This window comes from Juglans microcarpa x Juglans regia, chromosome 1S, assembly GCF_004785595.1.
Source record: "Juglans microcarpa x Juglans regia isolate MS1-56 chromosome 1S, Jm3101_v1.0, whole genome shotgun sequence".
Lineage (NCBI taxonomy): Eukaryota > Viridiplantae > Streptophyta > Magnoliopsida > Fagales > Juglandaceae > Juglans > Juglans microcarpa x Juglans regia.
In genome coordinates this window covers 9,443,808-9,464,338 of record NC_054595.1, presented here as the reverse complement: position 1 = coordinate 9,464,338, position 20,531 = coordinate 9,443,808, and the positions used below count along the sequence as shown (strand labels likewise).

Here is a 20,531-nt window from a genome sequence, read left to right as displayed (position 1 = left end):
CAAAACTTTTGAGATTGAATGTGATGCCTTAGGAATAGGGATTGGAGCCGTTTTGATGCAGGATAGGCGGCCCATAGTCTTCTTCAGTGAAAGCTAAGTGGGGCATCTCTGAAGTACCCTACTTATGACAAAGAGTTTTATGCTTTTGTTCGTGCATTAGAGACTTGACAACAGTACCTATAGCCAAGGGAATTTGTCCACACCGATCATGAATCATTGAAGCATCTCAAGGGTCAAGATAAGTTGAATAAAATGCATACTAGATGGATGAAATACATCGAGACCTTTCCCTATGTCATCTGTTACAAGCAAGGTAAGGAGAATATTATTGCTGATGCTCTATCCTGGACGTATATACTTCTTACTTCTATGAGTGCTAAAATGCTTGGGTTTGAATATGTGAAAGACTTGTATGCCGACGACGCTGACTTTTCTGATGTGTATATGACATGTGATAAGGCGTCATTCAGTAAGTTTTATAAGCATGATGATTATTTGTTTAAAGAAAGCAAATTTTGTGTGCCAAGCTTATCTATGCGTGAGTTATTGGTGCGTGAGGCACATGGTAGGGGATTAATGGGACACTTTGGTGTCAAGAAAACTTTAGACATTTTACATGAACATTTCTTTTGGCCTAAGATGAAGAGAGATGTTAATCGTATTTGTGGAAGGTGCATTACATGTAGAAAGGTCAAATCTAAGGTTTTGAGATATGGTTGTATACACCCTTACCCGTTCCTAGTGAGCCAAGGGTAGACATCTATGGACTTTATTTTGGGGCTTCTAGGTCAAAAAGGGGTAGAGATTCTATTTTTGTGATTGTGGATAGATTTAGAAAGATGACACATTTCTTTCCATGCCATAAAACAGATGATGCCACAAACATAGTTGACTTGTTTTTCAGGGAGATAGTGCGACTCCATGTGTACCTAGGAGTATTGTTTCTGATAGGGATGTTAAATTCCTTAGTTACTTTTGGAAGGTGTTGTGGGGAAAATTGGGTACTAAGCTTTTATTTTCCACTACTTGTCATCTACAGACTGATGGTTACTGAAGTAATTAATAGGACTTTTAACTCAGCTTTTACGCACTGTTGTTCATAAGAATTTAAAAACTTGGGAGGATTGTTTGCCATTTATAGAATTTGCTTATAATAGGATCATGCATACTACTACTTCATATTCTCCTTTTGAAATTATTTATGGATTTAATCCACTTACTCGTTTAGATTTGATGCCTTTACCTGTTGATGACAGGAGTAGCTTGGATGGACAAAAGAAGGCGGAGTTAGTGAAGTCACTTCATGAGAGGGTACGACTTTAAATTACCTAAAAGAATGAAAGGGTTGCTTTCCAAGCCAATAAAGGGCAAAGACGTGTCATCTTTGAACCAGGAGATTGAGTTTGGGTTCACATGTGCAAAGAAAGTTCCCAGCTCATAGAAGGATTAAGTTGCATCCTCGAGGAGATGGACCTTTCCAAATTCTTGAGAAAATTAATGACAATGCATATAAAGTGGATCTTCCAGGTGAGTATAATGTTTTTGCTACTTTCAATGTTTCTGATCTTTCTCCTTTTGATGTAGGTGAAGATTCGAGGTCGAATCCTTTTGAGAAAAAGGAGAATGATGGGAACCAAGGTGGGCCTACTCTTAAAGATCATTTGTAAGTTTCTGATGAGCCAATTACAAGATCAAGGGCTAAGAAGATCAAGTAAGCAATGCAAGGATTGATGCAATCTACTTGGAATGAACCTTGCAAGAGCTCAACACTCAAGATGAGCTTGAAAGAAAGAGATCAGTTTTGATCAACTTGATTCAAGCTGTGGAAGACATGACTCAGAGATAGAGCCTATTGTTATTGGAGGCTTTCAATTTGGTTAAATGATTTATTTTATTAATTTAGAATAAGTCGGCTTGAAGATGCTTGGCCCACATGTCTTATTTCTTATGAACTAGAGTTTTCGGGAAGACCTTGTATTCTGGCCAATGGCTTACTTGAAAAGTTACTTTTTACGAACTAGGGTTTCAAGAGGTTATTGTAGCCGCGACACTGTTCATCCATGGACATTTTGGAAAAGAAGCTTTATTTTGGTTAAGGTTTTAATTAAGTTTGATTTAAATACTCTTTGTAGCCTCATTTGAGTTTACTCCTCTTGTTCTTGATTGAAATTTTGAACTTATCAAAGGTAAATCACAATCTTTGTGACGTTCCTCCTTGTAATTTAAATTCTTGAGACGAGTTCTTCAACGGGTCTAGATTTTAATATAATCTAAGTTCTTGAAACGAGTTCTTCAACGGGTCTAGATTTTAATATAATCTAGGTTCTTGAAACGAATTCTCATCGGATCTAGATTCTCCATCCATTAACTTGATTTTGACATTTTTAGAGAATTTTTAAATTGATTGTGGGTTCAAGAGATTTCATTCCTACGGATTAATATCAAGTACTCATATACTTAGTAGCTCAAGTGGTAAGAATTTTGGTCTTGGGAAAATTCTCTCCAATTTTCGGATCTTGAGTACCAAAAATTTCTAAAATCTGCATCCCATGAATGAAAAGCTATTAAAAAATGGTACATCATCTGTTTACGTAAATTTTGGCAATGATCTTTGATATTGGTGAAAATAGACTTCACAGGATTAAAAAAAAAATCATTTATGAAACATCAAGTTCTAAAATCAAATTCATCCCAGAGCATATGGAAAGGAGAAATGTAATCAAGTTTCTTCCCAAGACAGCATCTATTGCGTTAATAAATATGCCATTCAGCTGATGGCATAAACTTTTATAAGCAAGAGTTATCAGTGGCTGTGTGATTGCATTTCTCGAAGGCATGGTTAAGTCATTTACTGGCATGGCAAAGCAAAGACACCATAGGACATATTTCAAGAACATATCTCTTGAGAGTGCAAATAAAAATTATATTTGCAAGCCAAGCTGGTGTGGACACATCCTCTACACTGTTGAGGATAAACTGAATCCCCAACAGTGTAGAAAATGTGTCCTTCAAACGTCGAAAAATTTGAGAAGCAAATACAATCAAAACCATTGGCTACTAATTTCTACTTGAGAGATTATTAGAGTGACTTGACAGTGCAAAAATGAGCGAAATCAAAAGTCAAATGGAAATTTTTAAGTACAGCGACAGACAAACTAATTCTTTGGAATGTTCTTCCCTACAATCTTTGCTGGAGCTAACCTCAAAAGATTTCCTGGCTTACCTGGGACAGCACCTTTAATCATGACAACATTAAGATCATTGTCAATTTTGACAATCTTAAGCTTTCTGATCTTTCTATTGGTTCCTCCCATCCTACCAGGCATCTTCTTTCCCTTGTACACGCGACCTGGTGTTGTCCCAGCACCAATGGATCCAAGAGCTCTATGACTCTTGGAACCATGGGTCATTTGGCCCCTTTTAAAGTTGTGCCGCTTGATTCCGCCTGGGGGAAAATTAAACAAAAGAATTCAACTTGAGTCGAACCGTAAGATAATTAGACTATATGGCACAGTCAATATCTATAATATGAGCGTGACATTGGACACCAGAAACTTAACATAAAGACAAATTGAAGCTGAAGAATATTTTGTTTAACAGTGCTGAGAAATATTCAAGATCTAATACTCAACTCCATAAAAACATTATTACAGCGCTCACTCAAAGCTCCTTGTGACATTTATAAATAAACATCAATATGCTTTTTATGACGATAAAATACATGATACTTCTATAATGAATCACACTCTTTCACAGCAGTATGTACTCATGAATGTATCTGCCAATATATGTTGAATAATAAGAGGATAGGAGACATGATATATTGTGAAAGTCTGGCAAGAGCTACGATTTTAGGTACAACCTCTTTTGTGATTCCAATCATTGAAACTTTTGGGCTAGAGTAAATGGAACAGAGGGTCTTGAAACAACAGTTTGGAAGCCAATGTTCTCAATGTCAACATCTTTGTGAGATTAAAGTGCAACTTTGGACAAATATATTGAGTCCAAGCTTTAAATAGGTTACAGGTAACTAGATGCTTCCAGAAATTGTTTCTTATTTGAAATTTGGCATGCTTAAATCTCCTATGAACATTATCATTTCAGACGTAACAAAAACAAAAAAGAAAGTATAAATGAGAACCTAGAGGCATAACTGTAAGTTCCATCCAGTGATAATTTGTTTGGCTCAGTCCTTTCAAGAACCGAAAATGCAACAGGGAGACCGAAAGCCTTGTGTGTTAAACTGGTTTTTTATTTTAAAAAGGAGAATAAGAAACCAACACTTTTTGTGTTCCATTAAGTTTCATACCTTCTCAGAAGCGGCAAGAGACAGAAGATACAGGTTTTGAATTTAACTTCCATCACATTTCCCAACAAAGGGAAAATGTATATTGTCATGAAGAGGGGGAAGACACAATCATAAAATGAACATAACTAATATACAGTATGGTATGAGCAAAACTTTCTAGTACAATGAAAGCTAATAGGCAATTGAAACGAACATCGGCAAAGATCTGATGTTGCTCTACTATCTTTTCTGAAGCAATCTCAATAGGGGAGAAAACAAACCACATCTCGAATAAGCCATTAGCTACACTACTTGTTTAGACATGATCCATGCTTATCCTAAACAGGCAAAACACCAATGCCCACAAAGCTCTAGTCACGTCACAATGCAAGTGATGGTAAATGGTTTCCTTGTTCCTTTTGAACAAACAAGACCAATTCATCATTTTGACACTCTTTCTCAGATAATCCATAGTTAGGATCTTCTCTAACACTGTTGTCCATGAAGAGAAACACAAAATGCCTTTCCAGGGGAGAGGGCCTCCAGTGGGGTGCATGGTATTATAAAAAGTTTGAGCCTTGAACTTCCCACTTTTGGAGCAGGTCCACTAGATTTTGTCCTCCCCGCCTCATCCAAAGAGTTGAAAAACGTAGAAATTAGGTCCACGCTCCAATCATGTACTGATCTAACAAAATGATATTCCATTGTTAAGTATTGCTAAAATTTTTAAGTAATTTTCCACCACAGTTTCCAAACAATTAAAAATGATGAATAACTCCACCAATGCTACCTTCATTGGTTGATTGTAGCACCGCACATCATGCCAAAGTGTGATTCTCATTATACATGAAGTAGCGTACATTGATTCAACGAGATATACTTTGCCTGCATTAAGATTTGAATTTATTGTCTACTCACCTTCTCTAGGTCCAATTTGCATGGACACCTTTGATTTTTTATCAATTCTATTGTAAAGGCATTCATCGGCCATCTGACTAGGTCTAAAATATGTCTTTCCTTGATGAATGCATTCTGAGTTCTAGATATAATCTTTTCAAATGCTGATCTCATCTTGCTGCCTAGAACTTAAGAAATAATCTTCCATACGCCATTCAATATATGGATAGATATGTTTCGATAGTAGACTTAAATCAAGAGATCTAGGTTGCTTTGCAGGTTTGCATTGTGAGGTGGCAAGGGCGTCATGGGATGAGAATTTTAGTAGATCTGGCATTGCTTGGGTGATGCCTTCGGGGGTGGTGGATCTCTTTTCTTTTACTTTTTTATAAGAAAATTTATTGATCCTCATAATTAGGCATAGCCAAAGTACACAGGTGGTATACAAGAGAGAAATACCTAATTATAGCCTACAAACAAAAAAAGAAGCATACAAGTCATTAAAATTAATCCCCTCTAATACAATAGCCTTAGCCAAAGTAACAAAGATTGGAAAATTAAGTCTCTAATCCCCCCCCCCCCCCCCCAAATGAGCGTTCTCTATTTTCGAAACATCTTCCATTCCTCTCAGCTAGTTGGAATGGTCTTCACGGTTATTCTCAGGTGGCTACGGTTTGGAGGATGATTCCTTTGTGCCTTATGTGGTGTATCTGGCTGGAAATGAACAATCTTTGCTTTGAAGATAGAGAGTGCACTTTGGATGAACTTCGAAATCTTTTTGTGCACAACTTTTTGCTTTGGTTTTCTGCCATTGTGCTTAATGGAACTAGTGTTCATGATTTTCTTGTATCATTTTCAGGTTCCTGGAATGTATTTATGTGTTTTCTTTTGTATACTCCCTATGTACATGGCCAAAACCTATTTCATTTGTACAAATAGAGTTTTTTACTCATCAAAAAAAGAGTTGGACATGGAGAAAGCCTATGGTCACATCAACTGGAATTTCTTGCTTTACATGCTAGCAAGGATTAGTTTTGGGGGAAATGGCGTTCATAAATAGCATTTTGTATTTCCATACTCTGTTTTTCTATCTTGGTGAGTGGCACTCCGGTGGGGGATTCTTCAATACTTCTCAAAGTTTGAGGCAGGGTGATCCACTATCTCCACGACTCTTTGACATTATCATGGAAGCTCTCTTGGCAAAATGATATCAAGTTCTGTGAATGGCTGTCTTTTTTCTGGTTTCTCAATCTCTCACATCTTCTATTTGCAGATGATACCCTTATCTTTTCTGGATCAAATCAACAATAAATTCAAGCCTTAAGAGCACTTCTTTTATGCTTTGAGGTTATAAAAAACTGTAGCACTTGGCTAATCTATTGGGATGCAAGGAATCTTCCCTGCCTATGAAATACCTTGGCCTCCCATTGGGTGCCTCATTCAAGACAAAGGCTATTTGGGATGGGATAATCGAAAAGATGGAGAGCAATTTGGCTAGTTGGAAGAAGATTTACTTGTCCAAAGGGGGAAGGATTACCTTGATCAAAAGCACCCTGTCCAAATTGCCTACATATTTTTTGTTCTTAATCCCACTTCCTACTAAGGTGGCTCAATGGTTAGAGAAGCTACAACATGATTTCTTATGGAGTGGGATGGCTGATGAGTTTAAATTTCATCTAGTAAATTGGGCAAAGGTATGTGCTATGATGTTTGGAGGGTTGGGAGTTCAGAACTTGTTGGTGTTAATCAGACCATAGAGAAAATGGTTGTGGCGATATCAACAAGAAAGGGATTCTCTATGGAAGGTTGTAATAGATTCGAAGCCTGGAGGGACTTGGGGCGGTTGGTATTTGAATGAAGTATGTGGATCTCATGGAGTGTGGTTGTGGAAGCATATAAGATGCTAGGGCACTTTCTCAAGACACACTTGATTAGAGGTGGGGATGGCTCTTGCATAAAGTTTTGGCATGATCTATACTATAGAAGCATGGTCCTTAAAGAAACTATTCCAGTAGTGTACGAGATTGCACAGGTGAAAGATGCCTCTATAGCAGACCTTATGGAAGTCTCCAGTGGCTTCTTGCAATGGAATGCTAGTTTTTCCATAGTAGCACAACACTAAGAAGTGGAGGCCGTTGCAAAGTTTTTCAACTTACTATATTCCTCAAGACTGACAGTGGGAGGAGTAGACAAGATCCTTTGGAGTCCCTAAAAAGAAAAGGCAAATACCTAGTTAGATCATATTATCAAGCTGTCACTAGTCAAGATACTAATCCATTTCCTTGCAGGAACATTAGGAAGACTTTAGGCACCATGAAAGCAGCTTTCTTTGGCCAATGGCCTGTGGGGCTGACTGGCATCTACCCTGGTCCTTAGGGACCATGGGACTATAAGCTGGAGGGTTCAATCCTCCCTACTGGGGCTCTCATGCCTCTAATAAATTGCCAAGCACATAAATAAATAAATAAATAAGGAAAGTAGGTTCCTTTGTTTGGAGGTCACCATGGAAGATTCTCATTACAAAAAATCTAAGGAAATGGCAGATCATTGTGATGGACTGATGCTCTATGTGCAAGAGGAGTGGAGAAACTGTGGATAAAATGTTATTACATTGTGAGGTAGCTAAAATCCTATGGAATGATTTCTTTATTAGAATGGGTCTAGCATGGGTCATACCAAGTAGATTGTAGACTTCTTAGCAAATTGGAGGGGTCTATGTGGTAATCCACAAGTAGCAGCAACATGGAAGATGGATCCCGCATGTTTATAGTTTTTTTTCTCAACACTTTGTTCCTCCGAGCATTTGAGATAGATTTGAATGCGCATGAGTTTCTTGTATCAAATGTAAATCTTAGTTAGATGTTTCTCTTGTATACGTCCTGTGTACTTGTGCTATATGCATATTGTTCTATTAATGGAATGAAAGTCGTTAATTTCTACAACCCTGACTTTCTTTGAGAGAGTGCAATATAGCTTTAAGGCTCCTTTCAAATTTACCCCAAGCATAGAAATCGTTGAAGACATTCAGTACATCTACTTTGTTAGCACTTAACATCCCTGAAAATCCGAAAAAATGGCATAGAGAATCCAGAGCCTTATCACTGATCAACCCTTTCAACACCTCCAATAACTGAATCTCCACAAACTCTCTTTAGTCTTTCCATCCCCTCAGCCTCCTCATCATCAATAGAATCAAAGGTAAGGTCATCCAATTTAGGCGGCAAACTGAATTTTTCATAATAAAGATGGTTGTAAAACAGCAAAACATAACTTCTATCTCTGTGAGATCTAACCGACACAATCATAGGCTATGAGTTTGACAAACCGCAGCTTCCCCTAATCGTAATTCACATAAGATGAAAAAAAAAGGAAGTAAAATGGGAGAAAATGCAGTCATATAACCTGAATATAGAATAAAGTGGGAAGAGAGAAGGAGACAGAACCTTGGAATCCCTTGCCAATGGTGGTGCCGGACACATCAACAAAATCACCCTCCTTAAAAATCTCATCAAACACAAGCCGCTGGTTGGGTTCAAAGCCATCCACGGACAGCAAGCGAAACTCCTGAAGGTGGCGCATAGGAATAGCGCCCGCCTTCTGTAAATGACCCATCTCCGGCTTGGTGAGCTTCCGGTCCCTGACCCTGCGGTACCCCACCTGGACGGCATTGTAACCGTCGGTGGCCTCGGTCTTGAGCTGGGTGACGATGTTTCCTTCTTTAAATCCGACGACGGTGACCGGGACGACCTTTCCATCGGGCTGGAAGTAACTCATCATGCCCAGCTTGGTACCCATGACCCCAACGCCTGCATCGTAGCTCATTCTGACCACCATAGCCTTTCCATTCCCGCCGGGAGGTTTAAAACTCTGGGACTGGTGCACTCGAAAGAGGAGAAGTGGGTTGTTGTTGTTATTGAAAAAAGAACACTTGATAGAAGAAAATGGATGATGGTTAGAACTGTGGGCAATTGGAACCGTTGCCCTGCACATCGATACCGATAGGCTTGACATCTCTCGTTCTTTCGGAAGGGGCGAATCACCGCTCTCTTATCTCTCTCTAGTCTCTGCCTTCAGTCCCTTCTTATCCTTGGCAAGTTTGCAGCATTCTGCTTGCTTACTGGTGCTTTAGTCCCCCCCTTCGGTGGCCCTTTTTGAGTTTCCTATTGGGCTTTTCCTTGTTTGCTACATATTTTATGCATTCATGATAAACCCGAACGAGGCTACCTTCTTTCTTTGTTTCGGCCCGGCCAAACTCATATAATCTTTTTTACCATTTTTTATTCATTTAATTAAAAAATTCTAGTTATAAAAAATTTGAAATTTATATAGTTTTTTAATATTTATAATAAATTAGATTTATTACATAATTACTTGAAAAAATAATATTAATAATATACAATTATTCTATTGAGATTAATTCAACAGAAATGTCGAAATTAATTCATTTTTTCGAGATTTAGATTTTCTCCAATTTGGATATTTAGAATGAGAGAATTAGACACATAAAATGAACTTTATGGCAAACTCTCGCTTCTAGCATGATATGGCACCTAACCATCGCTCAACCACACAATGTGAAATTTGACCCATTTGTCTCTCACCCACACACATTTACCCTCAGAATTTATAATGTGTAAAGCTCTTCTTAATTCAACTTAAGTGAGACTCTTATCACCTATACAATGGCAAGCCCATTCGAAGCAACTTTGGATATATTTATGCAAACCCAACTAGTGATAATTGTTGCCTATAAGATGGATTCCTTTAAAAGAAAATATTGAAGATGGATTTGAATTTATAGCATATTCACCACATTAATGGACTTGTCATTTTTTATAAAATTAGAAGATGTAGTGCGTCTGGAACTTTGATTCAAAGAGTTTCACAGGTGTTTTCAAGCCTTTTCTTTGTTGTCTGCAAATTTTGCCTATCTCTGTCCCTTCGTGTGGTATATGATTTGTTACTTTTCTTTTATTTCATGAAGAACTTGATATTTTATGGTGAAATGTTGGGTAATTGCGGAGAAGAAAAAGGCCGAAAATAAGTACTCGACGATTTTTGAGTTTCGTTAATTTATCATTGAAGTGAACAAACAATGCCAACTAATATGCAGCGACTTAAATAATGGCAGAAAAACTCAAATGTGGCAATTTTAGGTACTTTTTGCGAAGAAACTGGGCATTAAAAAATGTTATTTTTCTTATAGTGTAACACGAATAATGGATTATTGTTTTTTGTTACTTTTATGCTATCTATTTTCTAGCTTTTTGACTTTACCGAGAGAGAGGATCTGTGGCAACTAAAATCAACTTTTCCCTTTTTTGACCTAGAGAAGGAGAGCATTCAACAAATAATGGATGCCATGAGGCTCAAGTTCAGGGTCGTTTCCACAAAACCAGGCATGAAATTGGATTATAAAGGATACCCTAAAATGGCACAGGATCCTAAGGAGATTGAGTTTTGATTTGTTTCTCTCTTCTTATGAAGTTTAAGCTTGTGTAAATATACAAAATAATGATATCAATTCAACTTTCATCGAGAAAGAAGCAGGCATTGTAGACATGTATATATATATTATATATATATATAATATATATGAGAATAACTTTACACAGGTGTATCCATTGTTCTCCAAACAACGGCAACCATCGGTAGCCGACCGCGTAGGATACACATCTTCACGTTGGTGGGGTGCGCTGCTGAGGAAAAAGAAATCTCAATAGTCACCGATGCTCTGTCAAAACCCACCCCCCTCTCCTTCCCAACATTCACGAACCCAATATTCTGAAGCTTTTTTCAAAAGATGCTAAGCAGGGCCTACTTCAATGGCCACTTGAACTGATAATGGCTTTTAATTTTCATTGTCCCTCAAATAACCAGGCAAAGAGTGGCACTCAACCAGCTGGTACTTCACCTTATTCCACAATCTCTTCCCTTTCCCTTCCTTTGAAGAACGTGTCTGATGATTCTCCAATGCTTCAGAAGATAACTTTAAATCCTCACCGCTTTGATGAGCGTTATCCACCCTTTGATCAACCTAGCAAACAAAACTAAATAAAACAACCAAAGAATGGGCTCTGTTTGGTTGTCGAGAAAATGGTGGGAAACAAAAGGAGAGAAAGAAAACCCAATATTCTAAAGCTTTTAATTTTCATCACGTAAAACTCTAGCTCTAGCTTTTAATGGTCGATAATTCTTGGTGGTTGGAAATACCCACGAGATTTATGAAGAGAAGAGATTCTTCAATAAGATGCGGAGATGCCAAGGCATGATTCTTCTGTAAATCATGTGTGGGTATTTGCATTTGAAGGGAAGGGATGAAGTTCATCGAAACAAATCTGTGAAGGGAAACCCGTTTCTGGTGTGGTCGGATTTACCCTTAGATTATGTACTCAGCAGACGTGTCATTTTATTATTGGTTTCTGATAAACTCCCCTTATAGGATTTACCGGTCTAAAGAGGTACCCCTATAGATATATATATATATATATATATATCTAGTTTGCAATCTCTATATCTTGTTTGAACTCTTAACCATTGGCTTCATCTATCAGCTTTACTAGGCTCGATATATAGGAGCTCAATTGATATGAACCCGCAGGAATGAATTCTCTTGAACCCACAAACAATTTGAAAACTCCCCAAGAAAGCCAAAAATCAAGTCAAGGATGGAGAATCTAGACCCGATGAGAACCCGTTTCAAGAACCTAGATTATATTAAAATCTAGACCCGTTGAAGAACCCGTCTCAAGAACCCAGATTACAAAGAAGGAACGCCACAAAGGTTGTGATTTACCTTTGATAAGTTCAAGAGTTCAATCAAGAACAAGAGGAGAAAACTCAACTCACAAATAAAATTCAATATTGTCTGATCTTCAAATGAGGCTACAAGGAGTATTTAAACTAAACCTAATTAAAACCCTAACCAAAATAAAGCCCCCTTTTACCCAAAATGCCCCAGATGAACAGTGTCACGCTACAGTACCGCGGCTACAGTACGGCTACAGTAACGCTACAGTACCTCTTAAAACCCTAATTCCTAAAAGTAACTTTCCAAGTAAGCCCTTGGCCAAAATACAAGGCCTTCTTGAAAACTCTAGTTCATTGAAAATAAGACGTGTGGGCCAGACATCTTCAAGCCCACTTATTCTAAACTAATAAAATAAATCATTTAACCAAATTTGAAGTCTCAAATAACAATAGGCCCTATCTCTAAGCCATGTCTTCCACAGCTTGAATCAAGTGGATCAAAGCTGGTTCTCCTTCTTTCAAGCCCATCTTGAGTGTTGGGCTCTTGCTAGCTTCATCTCAAGTGGATTGCACCAATCCGTGCATTGCTTCCTTGATCTTCTTGGTTCTTGATCTTGTAATTGGCCCATCTAGAATTTACAAATGATCTTTAAGACTAGGCCCACCTTGGTTCCCATCATTCCCCCTCTCCTCAAAAGGATTCGACCTCGAATCTCCACCTGGATCAAAAGGAAAAATGTTAGTAACATTGAAAATAGCAAAAACTTGATACTTACTTGAAAGATCTATTTCACGTGTATTTTCATTAATTTTCTCAAGAAATTGAAAATGTTCATCCAAGCTACTCCTATCATCAACAAGCAAAGCCATCAGAGGTAAATGAGTAAGTGGATTAAAACCATAAACAACCTTAAATGGAGAATAAGAAATAGTAGTACGCAAGGTTTTATATGCACACTCTAATAAGGGCAAATGATACTCCCGCAAATGTTCATGTAGCAAGTCAATGAATGGCAAAAGATACTCCCACAAACGTTCATGAAACACACCTAAAGTTTTTCTTACACCACTCCAATCATATGCAAACTCAATGAATGGCAAGTAATACTTCCACAAATATTCATGCAACATGTTGAAAGTTTTCCTTACACCAAAGTTACCCAACAAACCACCATGTCTATCACACACAAGCAACTTAAGCATAAAACTAGTTGGCACACAAAATCTATTCTCTCTAAACAAGTACCAATCTAATTTATAGAACTTACCAAACGATACTTTTTCACATGTTCCATAGACACTAGCAAAGTCATCATCATTAGCATGCAATTCCTTATTATATGCAAGTCTCAACAATTTTACATCTAAAATGAAGATAAGGACGTACCTTCTTGCTAAAGCATCAACCACAAAATTTTCCATACCTTGTGTGTATTTGAATACATGAGGAAAAGTCTCAACACAGTCCTCCCGCTTAGCATGCATTATAGTCAACGACTTACCTTGTCCCTTCAAGTGTGAAAAAGACTCATGTTCTTCAAAGAAAGGTCGGTTAGGAATTGTCGCACTTGACACAAAATCAATGTAGTACTCTATCTCCCTAATAGGTGGCAATCCACTAAACACACCTCTAGGAAACATAACCTCATATCCCTGCAACAAAAAGACAATAACACTAGGCAAAGATACGTCAAGTTCGTTAGTATTAAGACTCGCCTTAGCATAAAAACTCACTTTTCTTTTTGTTTTTCTCTCACTTTCTTCACTCTCTCTTTTCTTTCCACAATTCTTTTCTTTTTCACTCTCTTTTTGCTTTTCACTCTCTTTTTTTCTGTCACTCTCTTTTCCTTCATCTTGTTTTGAACTCTCGACCTGACAACTGTTTTTCAACTCATTCTCTATTTCTCTTGAGGTTTCAGCCTCACCCTCATCTTTTATCTCACTCATTTTACTCTCTCTCTCGTTTTCGGCCTCACTATTTCTTTTTTTCTCAATCTCACTTTCACTCTTGCTTTTTAGCTCAATCTCCTTTTCACTTTTTCTTTTTTGATCACACTCATTTTCACTCTTTCTTTTTTGAGCAACCTCACTTTTCAGTTTCAAATGGTCCCCATGGACTTGTGTTGGAGTTAAAGGAGCAAGTTTGATTGTTTTTCCATCCTTTTCAAAACTGTACATGTTCCTTAACCCATCATGGATCACCTTCCTATCGTACTCCCATGGCTTCCCCAACAAAATATGACCAGCATGCATAGGCACTACATCACAAAGGACCATATCCTGGTATTTTCCAATTGAAAAAGTAACTAGCACTTGCTTATTGACCCTAACCTCCCCACAATCACTCGACCACTGCAACATGTATGGTCTAGGGTGTTTTAAGGTAGGTAAATTCAGTTTCTCAACTAAAGTAGTGCTTGCCAAATTAATACAACTCCGCAAATCAATGATCATACTACATACCTTGTTGTTGATGTGGCATCTAGTATGAAAAATGTTCTCGCTCTGCTTCTCTATATCATCCATCTTAATTTGTATATTGAGAGCATGCCTAGCAACAAGAGACTCACCATACCCTTCATTCTTACAGTTATGTTCAATACAAGGTTCACTCCTCCTCCTATCTCTCCTGCCTTGTAAATTTCTAATTACCACTTCTTGATGATCCATCCTATCCCTCACTTCACCTAACACCAAGTTCAACCGCTCAAACTGTTGTTGCATGGATTGCAATACAAATGATGAGTTATCTACCATCCCCTTTGGTGAAGAGCCACTCCGATGAGACATTGTAAAATGCTGCACAAATGAATGTTAGTGGAAAAACCTCACACACTCCCTTACGTGTTTACGCTCGAATAATGGCATTCCACTCGTGTTTCACTCCTAATTGGCTTTTCCCCGATAATAGTCTCACACTCTCTTACCTTTTACCTCAATAGTTTTCCCGCTCAAGTTCTTTAAGAACTAGTTGAACTAAATCAAGATAATACAACCTTGTATTATTCCAACCAGTAATATAGATCCAAGAAACAAGAAACAAGGAAGGAATAAAACGACACGGGACTCAAGGAATTTATATGAGGGAAAGAGTAATTATAGAACAAGATACCAACTACAAATATGTATTCAGCCCCTTTGAGGATAAAACTCAATCAACAAATGTTTTTCTTTGTCTTTGTTGTAACTATGTAGCAACCTTTAAATATGCTACCTCTCCTTATCTTCTTCTCCTTCTTCTTCTTCTTCTTCTTCTTTTTTTTTTTTTCAAATTTTCTTTTCTTTTCTTTTCCTTTCCTTTCCTTTCTTTTCTTTTCTTTTCTTTTCTCTTCTTTTCTTTTCTTTTCCTTTCTTTTCTTTTCTTTTCTCTTCTTTTCTTTTCCTTTCCTTTCTTTTCTTTTCTTTTCTTTTCCTTTCACCAACTGATTTGATCACAAACAAGAATAAGCAGTTGAGAAAACCCTAACAATAACTCAGAAACCCTTGGGCAAGTGATATACAGCAGCCCCTAGAACAAGAGATTTCAGCCACCACAAACCCTAGAACAATGAATTTCAGCAACCCTAACAATAGTGAAGAAGTCTGCTAACCACCACTATTTTTTTTTTTTTTTTTGTAATCCACCCTAGAACAATGAAGCCCTAGAATTAAATATGCAAGAAATAAAAGATAGAATAAGACCTGATTGGAAACCTTGCTCTGAATACCAAATGATATGAACCCGCGGGAATGAATTCCCTTGAACCCACAAACAATTTGAAAACTCCCCAAGAAAGCCAAAAATCAAGTCAAGGATGGAGAATCTAGACCCGATGAGAACCCGTTTCAAGAACCTAGATTATATTAAAATCTAGACCCGTTGAAGAACCCGTCTCAAGAACCCAGATTACAAAGAAGGAACGCCACAAAGGTTGTGATTTACTTTTGATAAGTTCAAGAGTTCAATCAAGAACAAGAGGAGAAAACTCAACTCACAAATAAAATTCAATATTGTCTGATCTTCAAATGAGGCTACAAGGAGTATTTAAACTAAACCTAATTAAAACCCTAACCAAAATAAAGCCCCCTTTTACCCAAAATGCCCCAGATGAACAGTGTCACGCTACAGTACCGCGGCTACAGTACGGCTACAGTAACGCTACAGTACCTCTTAAAACCCTAATTCCTAAAAGTAACTTTCCAAGTAAGCCCTTGGCCAAAATACAAGGCCTTCTTGAAAACTCTAGTTCATTGAAAATAAGACGTGTGGGCCAGACATCTTCAAGCCCACTTATTCTAAACTAATAAAATAAATCATTTAACCAAATTTGAAGTCTCAAATAACAATAGGCCCTATCTCTAAGCCATGTCTTCCACAGCTTGAATCAAGTGGATCAAAGCTGGTTCTCCTTCTTTCAAGCCCATCTTGAGTGTTGGGCTCTTGCTAGCTTCATCCCAAATGGATTGCACCAATCCGTGCATTGCTTCCTTGATCTTCTTGGTCCTTGATCTTGTAATTGGCTCATCTAGAATTTACAAATGATCTTTAAGACTAGGCCCACCTTGGTTCCCATCATCAATGCTTGATATCAATCTCTTGTCAAAAGAATTAGCCCAATACTTTATCATAAATGGAAGAGAGTCATACATGAAACCAACAAAATGAACAAATGAAAAAAATTTAAGTTTTCACATATTCATTCATATAGCCAATTATTTTGTTTGCTTAGAAACTTTGCACTAAATTAAAACTAAGAAGATACAAGCTGAGGGGTGAGGATTGTGGTCTAACTCACGGATTAAGAAGTTGCATGTGGTTGATAGTATATATATCACTACAAGAAAATTATTTATTTATGGCTAGTTATTTCTTGCGAAAATGATTATTTTCTGTTGAAATGAGTTTATTTTCGTTGTAAATAGTCATTCTCGTCATACATAATCTGTCACAAATATTTATTTTTTTTGTAGTTATATTCACTTGTTCTGGCTATCTCAAGTTAGAGGAAATATGAATCCAATAAATTTATAGACAAAGGCCTTGTGGTGATGGGGGAGAAGGGGAGGCGAAAAATGGAAAGAGGCCAAGCCGATCAGATATTTGGACAGGGATTGAGAAGGTTGGAGGTTTAGATATAACTTCACTCCAATTTATTTATTTATTTTTTAGTTGTTTTAATTCATCGAGGCACCCTTTTTTTTAATCGCAACGTAAGTTAGTTTAAAGTTCACGATAAAAGGTTAGATTAGCGTTCAATAAACAACCTCCTACAAGTTAAAAGCTTTTTGTTTTCTAAACGTTAATGGTAGGGACATCAATTAAGGGTAAACAAGCCGAGTTTGGATATGTTGTAAGGGTAAGCTAGGTTGTTTTATTTATTTATTTATGAATGAGTGTTGTAAAGCTTTAGTTATTGTGTACAATATCTCAAATGAACTATTTATACACGTACATATGAGAGGCTTGCTTTTGCATTTTTCTATGATCCTTTTCAAATTTAAAAAGTTTCTTTTTTTAAACTAATGTAAGAAAATAACATCATTCATTTATCAATTTTTTTTTTTAAAAAATTATCATTTTGTAAATGTTAAAGATAACATCATTAATTTTTGTAACTTTCAAAACAAACAATTCCTCTTTATACAAATGTCAAAACTAACATTAGTCACTTTTCATTTTTGTAAATTTCAAAGACAACATCATTCACTTTCTATTTTTAGAAACGTTTAAAAAGTGCATAATTCACTTTTCAAACTTATCACACACATATGAGATAATTGCTGCGACTTTTTGCTCCCAGCTTCATGGTAGGGAGTTAAGAATTATTCTTATCATATCCAATTTGAGTAAATCTTGCCAAAAGCTGCTAAACTATTTACAATGTTAGTAAAACAAGTATACATAGTAGATTTGGATTCATTATTATTCATTCTAAACATCTCATATTCATGAGCAAAAATGTCAATCTTTTATTTCTTGACTTGCGAGATTTATTCATATGTTACTTTCAATTTACCCGAAATTTCTTTAGTGGACTTGCAAGTCATTATTGTATTGGACTCATTTCTATTGAGAGCATAATATAACACTTTTGTAGCTTGTGCAATCAATTGAAACTAATTTCTCATCTTCATCATCAAGATCTTACTCTTATTTTATAATCATTACTCCATCCACAATTTTTGATGGTATATGAGATCCTTTTGATCCTTTTGCGATGCATCTTCATATTTGAGAATTTTGAGTATCAACAAATATTCTCATTTTGGCATTCCAAAATATATAATTGTTTCTACAAATTAATGGAGGTCGAGCAGCAGATTGACATTAGATCTTTAACTCTAAATGCAATTAATCTTACAAAAGAACTTTTGTTCTGATACTAATTGTTTTTCAAGAAGGGGATAATTTGGTATATTTAAAGAATTTCACAAATAGAAATCAAATATGTAATATGATAGGAAAAAGCTACAACCACCGACGTTCGATCCCAAGGATGGATCTTGACTACGTGGCTGTAGCCATGTGACTTTTTTATATTAAAAAGAAAATTTATAAAAAAAATAAAAAAAGAAAAAGACAGCCTGAAGCGTCTCCCTCTCCCAATTTCGGTGGTCCAAAATTTCGGTCAATCATTTTCCTAGACTGGATAGGATTGAACACCCATAATGATCGTTCGATTCTGTCCAGTTGGTCTGGTCCAATTATTTTGTTATTTTATTTCATTTTTTTAAATAAATTAATAAAAATTATTTAAATTAATAAAATTTAAATTAATAGAATTTATTAATATGAATTATGCAACTAACTTATTAAAAAAATGTTTAACTATAATTATATTTATAATGTTGATAGTTACTATTTACTAACTTAAACTTTACTCTTAGTATGCATAATTATTAAAAATGTCATATATTTTATATATGGTTAATAAATATTAAATAATTTCATTGTATATAGATTATTCATGCTTGCTTGCAACTTAGGTATTTAAAAAATATTACCTAATTACTTTAATTAAGTGTAAATAGTAGAGTATGTATATGAATGTATGATGTATTGACTATAATGATATAAATTATCACATGATTTATGATTTATTATTAATTGATAGCATATATTATTTTATATTTTATATAGTCAATGATAATAAATTAAATGAAAATTACATTATTAACTTATATAATTACTATATAAAAATAATATATTAAATTATTAAAAATATTTTAAAAATATATATATAGAGAGGGGTTCGGTCTGGTCCAGTCTAAAATTTATAGACTTTGGGACCAGACCAAATTTCTTCAATCCACAATTTATGGGACCGAGACCGACTGGTCTCAACTTCGGCTCGGACCAAAAGGTCGGTTTTTCCTATCCAGACCGAACTCCTTACACCCCTAGACATTAGTGGTGGTGGTGGTAGTGACTGCGGTGTAGCTACGTGTAGATGCGACAATTGTTATTAGCATGACAAGAGGATGATGATAATGGAAACGATGGGAGAGTGGCAAGGGCTCGACATGAGACAGAGGAAGTGGAAGTGGCAAGGAAGAGAGCACGAGAGAGAATGGTCTTGGTTTTCTTGCTTAGTTGCAGAGGTTGTATTGTTTGTCTGAAGTGTCACAGACCCACAAGAAGCAATTTTGGAAGTATAGACCCACAAGCGTCTCCCTCTCCCTCTCTCCTCTAGCTCCCTCAATAGACCTACAAGTTTATCCCCCTATATGGTTTCTGGGATAGTATATGCGGTAGGGTATTTTAGAAACACGTGCCTACTACCACATCAATCAGGATCCATCCTTGAGACCGAACGTCAGTGGCTGTAGAACCACCCATGATAAATTATGAACAAAAAATACTAAGAAGTGGTAAATGTATGGGGATAAGGGTAAAAAATATTCAAAATTAGTATTTTATAGTAGTTTGACTTCACTTCCTATGTCTTCACCTCAAATTACCCCTTGAGAATTCTCAAAGTCAATATTCAACCTCTTTTAGGTAGAGATAGAAACCTATTATATCTTTAAGTAATAATTATAACAAACCATCCCTCTAAAGCTTATAAAGCTAAACGAATGGGGATGCTACTATCCTTCAACATAAATTCTTCATGTCAAATATAAAAGATTCCGTATATTTCTTTCATCCCAAATACACCACACAAGGCATAAAGGAATCGTGTTTCAAACAACAACAATTTGCAAATTACCCCTTAAACCTCAACAAGTAAAAAGATCCACCACCCTACTAGGCATCACCCAAGCCATTCCACTTATGTTAAACACTTCATATAATAACACCCTAGTCATCTCACAATGTAATAATAAATGATCCACCAATTCATTAGCTTTCTTACATAAGAAACAACAATCCAAAACAATTAATCCACACTTCCTAAGATTGTCCAAAGTAAATATCTTCCCTAAAGAAGTAGACCGGCCAAAGAACGCAACATTTGAAGGCAACTACAAAGAATGAACTGAAAAATTTTATTACTAGTGTGCCTTCAGACCTCTTCTCACTCTCACCCTGCTCAAGTTGTGTAGCATACAATAAGCCAAACAATTCAGAAATAGCCTCTATTTCCTAGTCATTAACAACTCTATAAAATTG

General features: G+C 36.3%; 1 protein-coding gene across 1 annotated transcript; it reads right to left on the bottom strand.

Annotated features, from left to right (window-relative positions):
* Positions 1-3,036: 3,036 nt before the first annotated feature.
* Positions 3,037-9,291, bottom strand: LOC121246844 (50S ribosomal protein L3, chloroplastic). The gene is made up of 2 exons (XM_041145145.1): positions 8,629-9,291; positions 3,037-3,445 (listed from the first exon to the last, which is right to left on the bottom strand). Exons 1-2 carry the CDS (start codon positions 9,194-9,196, stop codon positions 3,156-3,158), a joined length of 858 nt encoding a protein of 285 aa, XP_041001079.1. The 5' UTR covers positions 9,197-9,291; the 3' UTR covers positions 3,037-3,155.
* Positions 9,292-20,531: the final 11,240 nt, after the last annotated feature.

Excerpts from the sequence above, each read along its gene's own strand:
- LOC121246844 (XM_041145145.1), bottom strand. The coding sequence starts at position 9,196 with ATGTCAAGCCTATCGGTATCGATGTGCAGGGCAACGGTTCCAATTGCC. Across the intron at positions 3,446-8,628 it reads CATTGGCAAGGGATTCCAAG|GCGGAATCAAGCGGCACAAC; the intron begins GTTCTGTCTCCT and ends ATTTTCCCCCAG.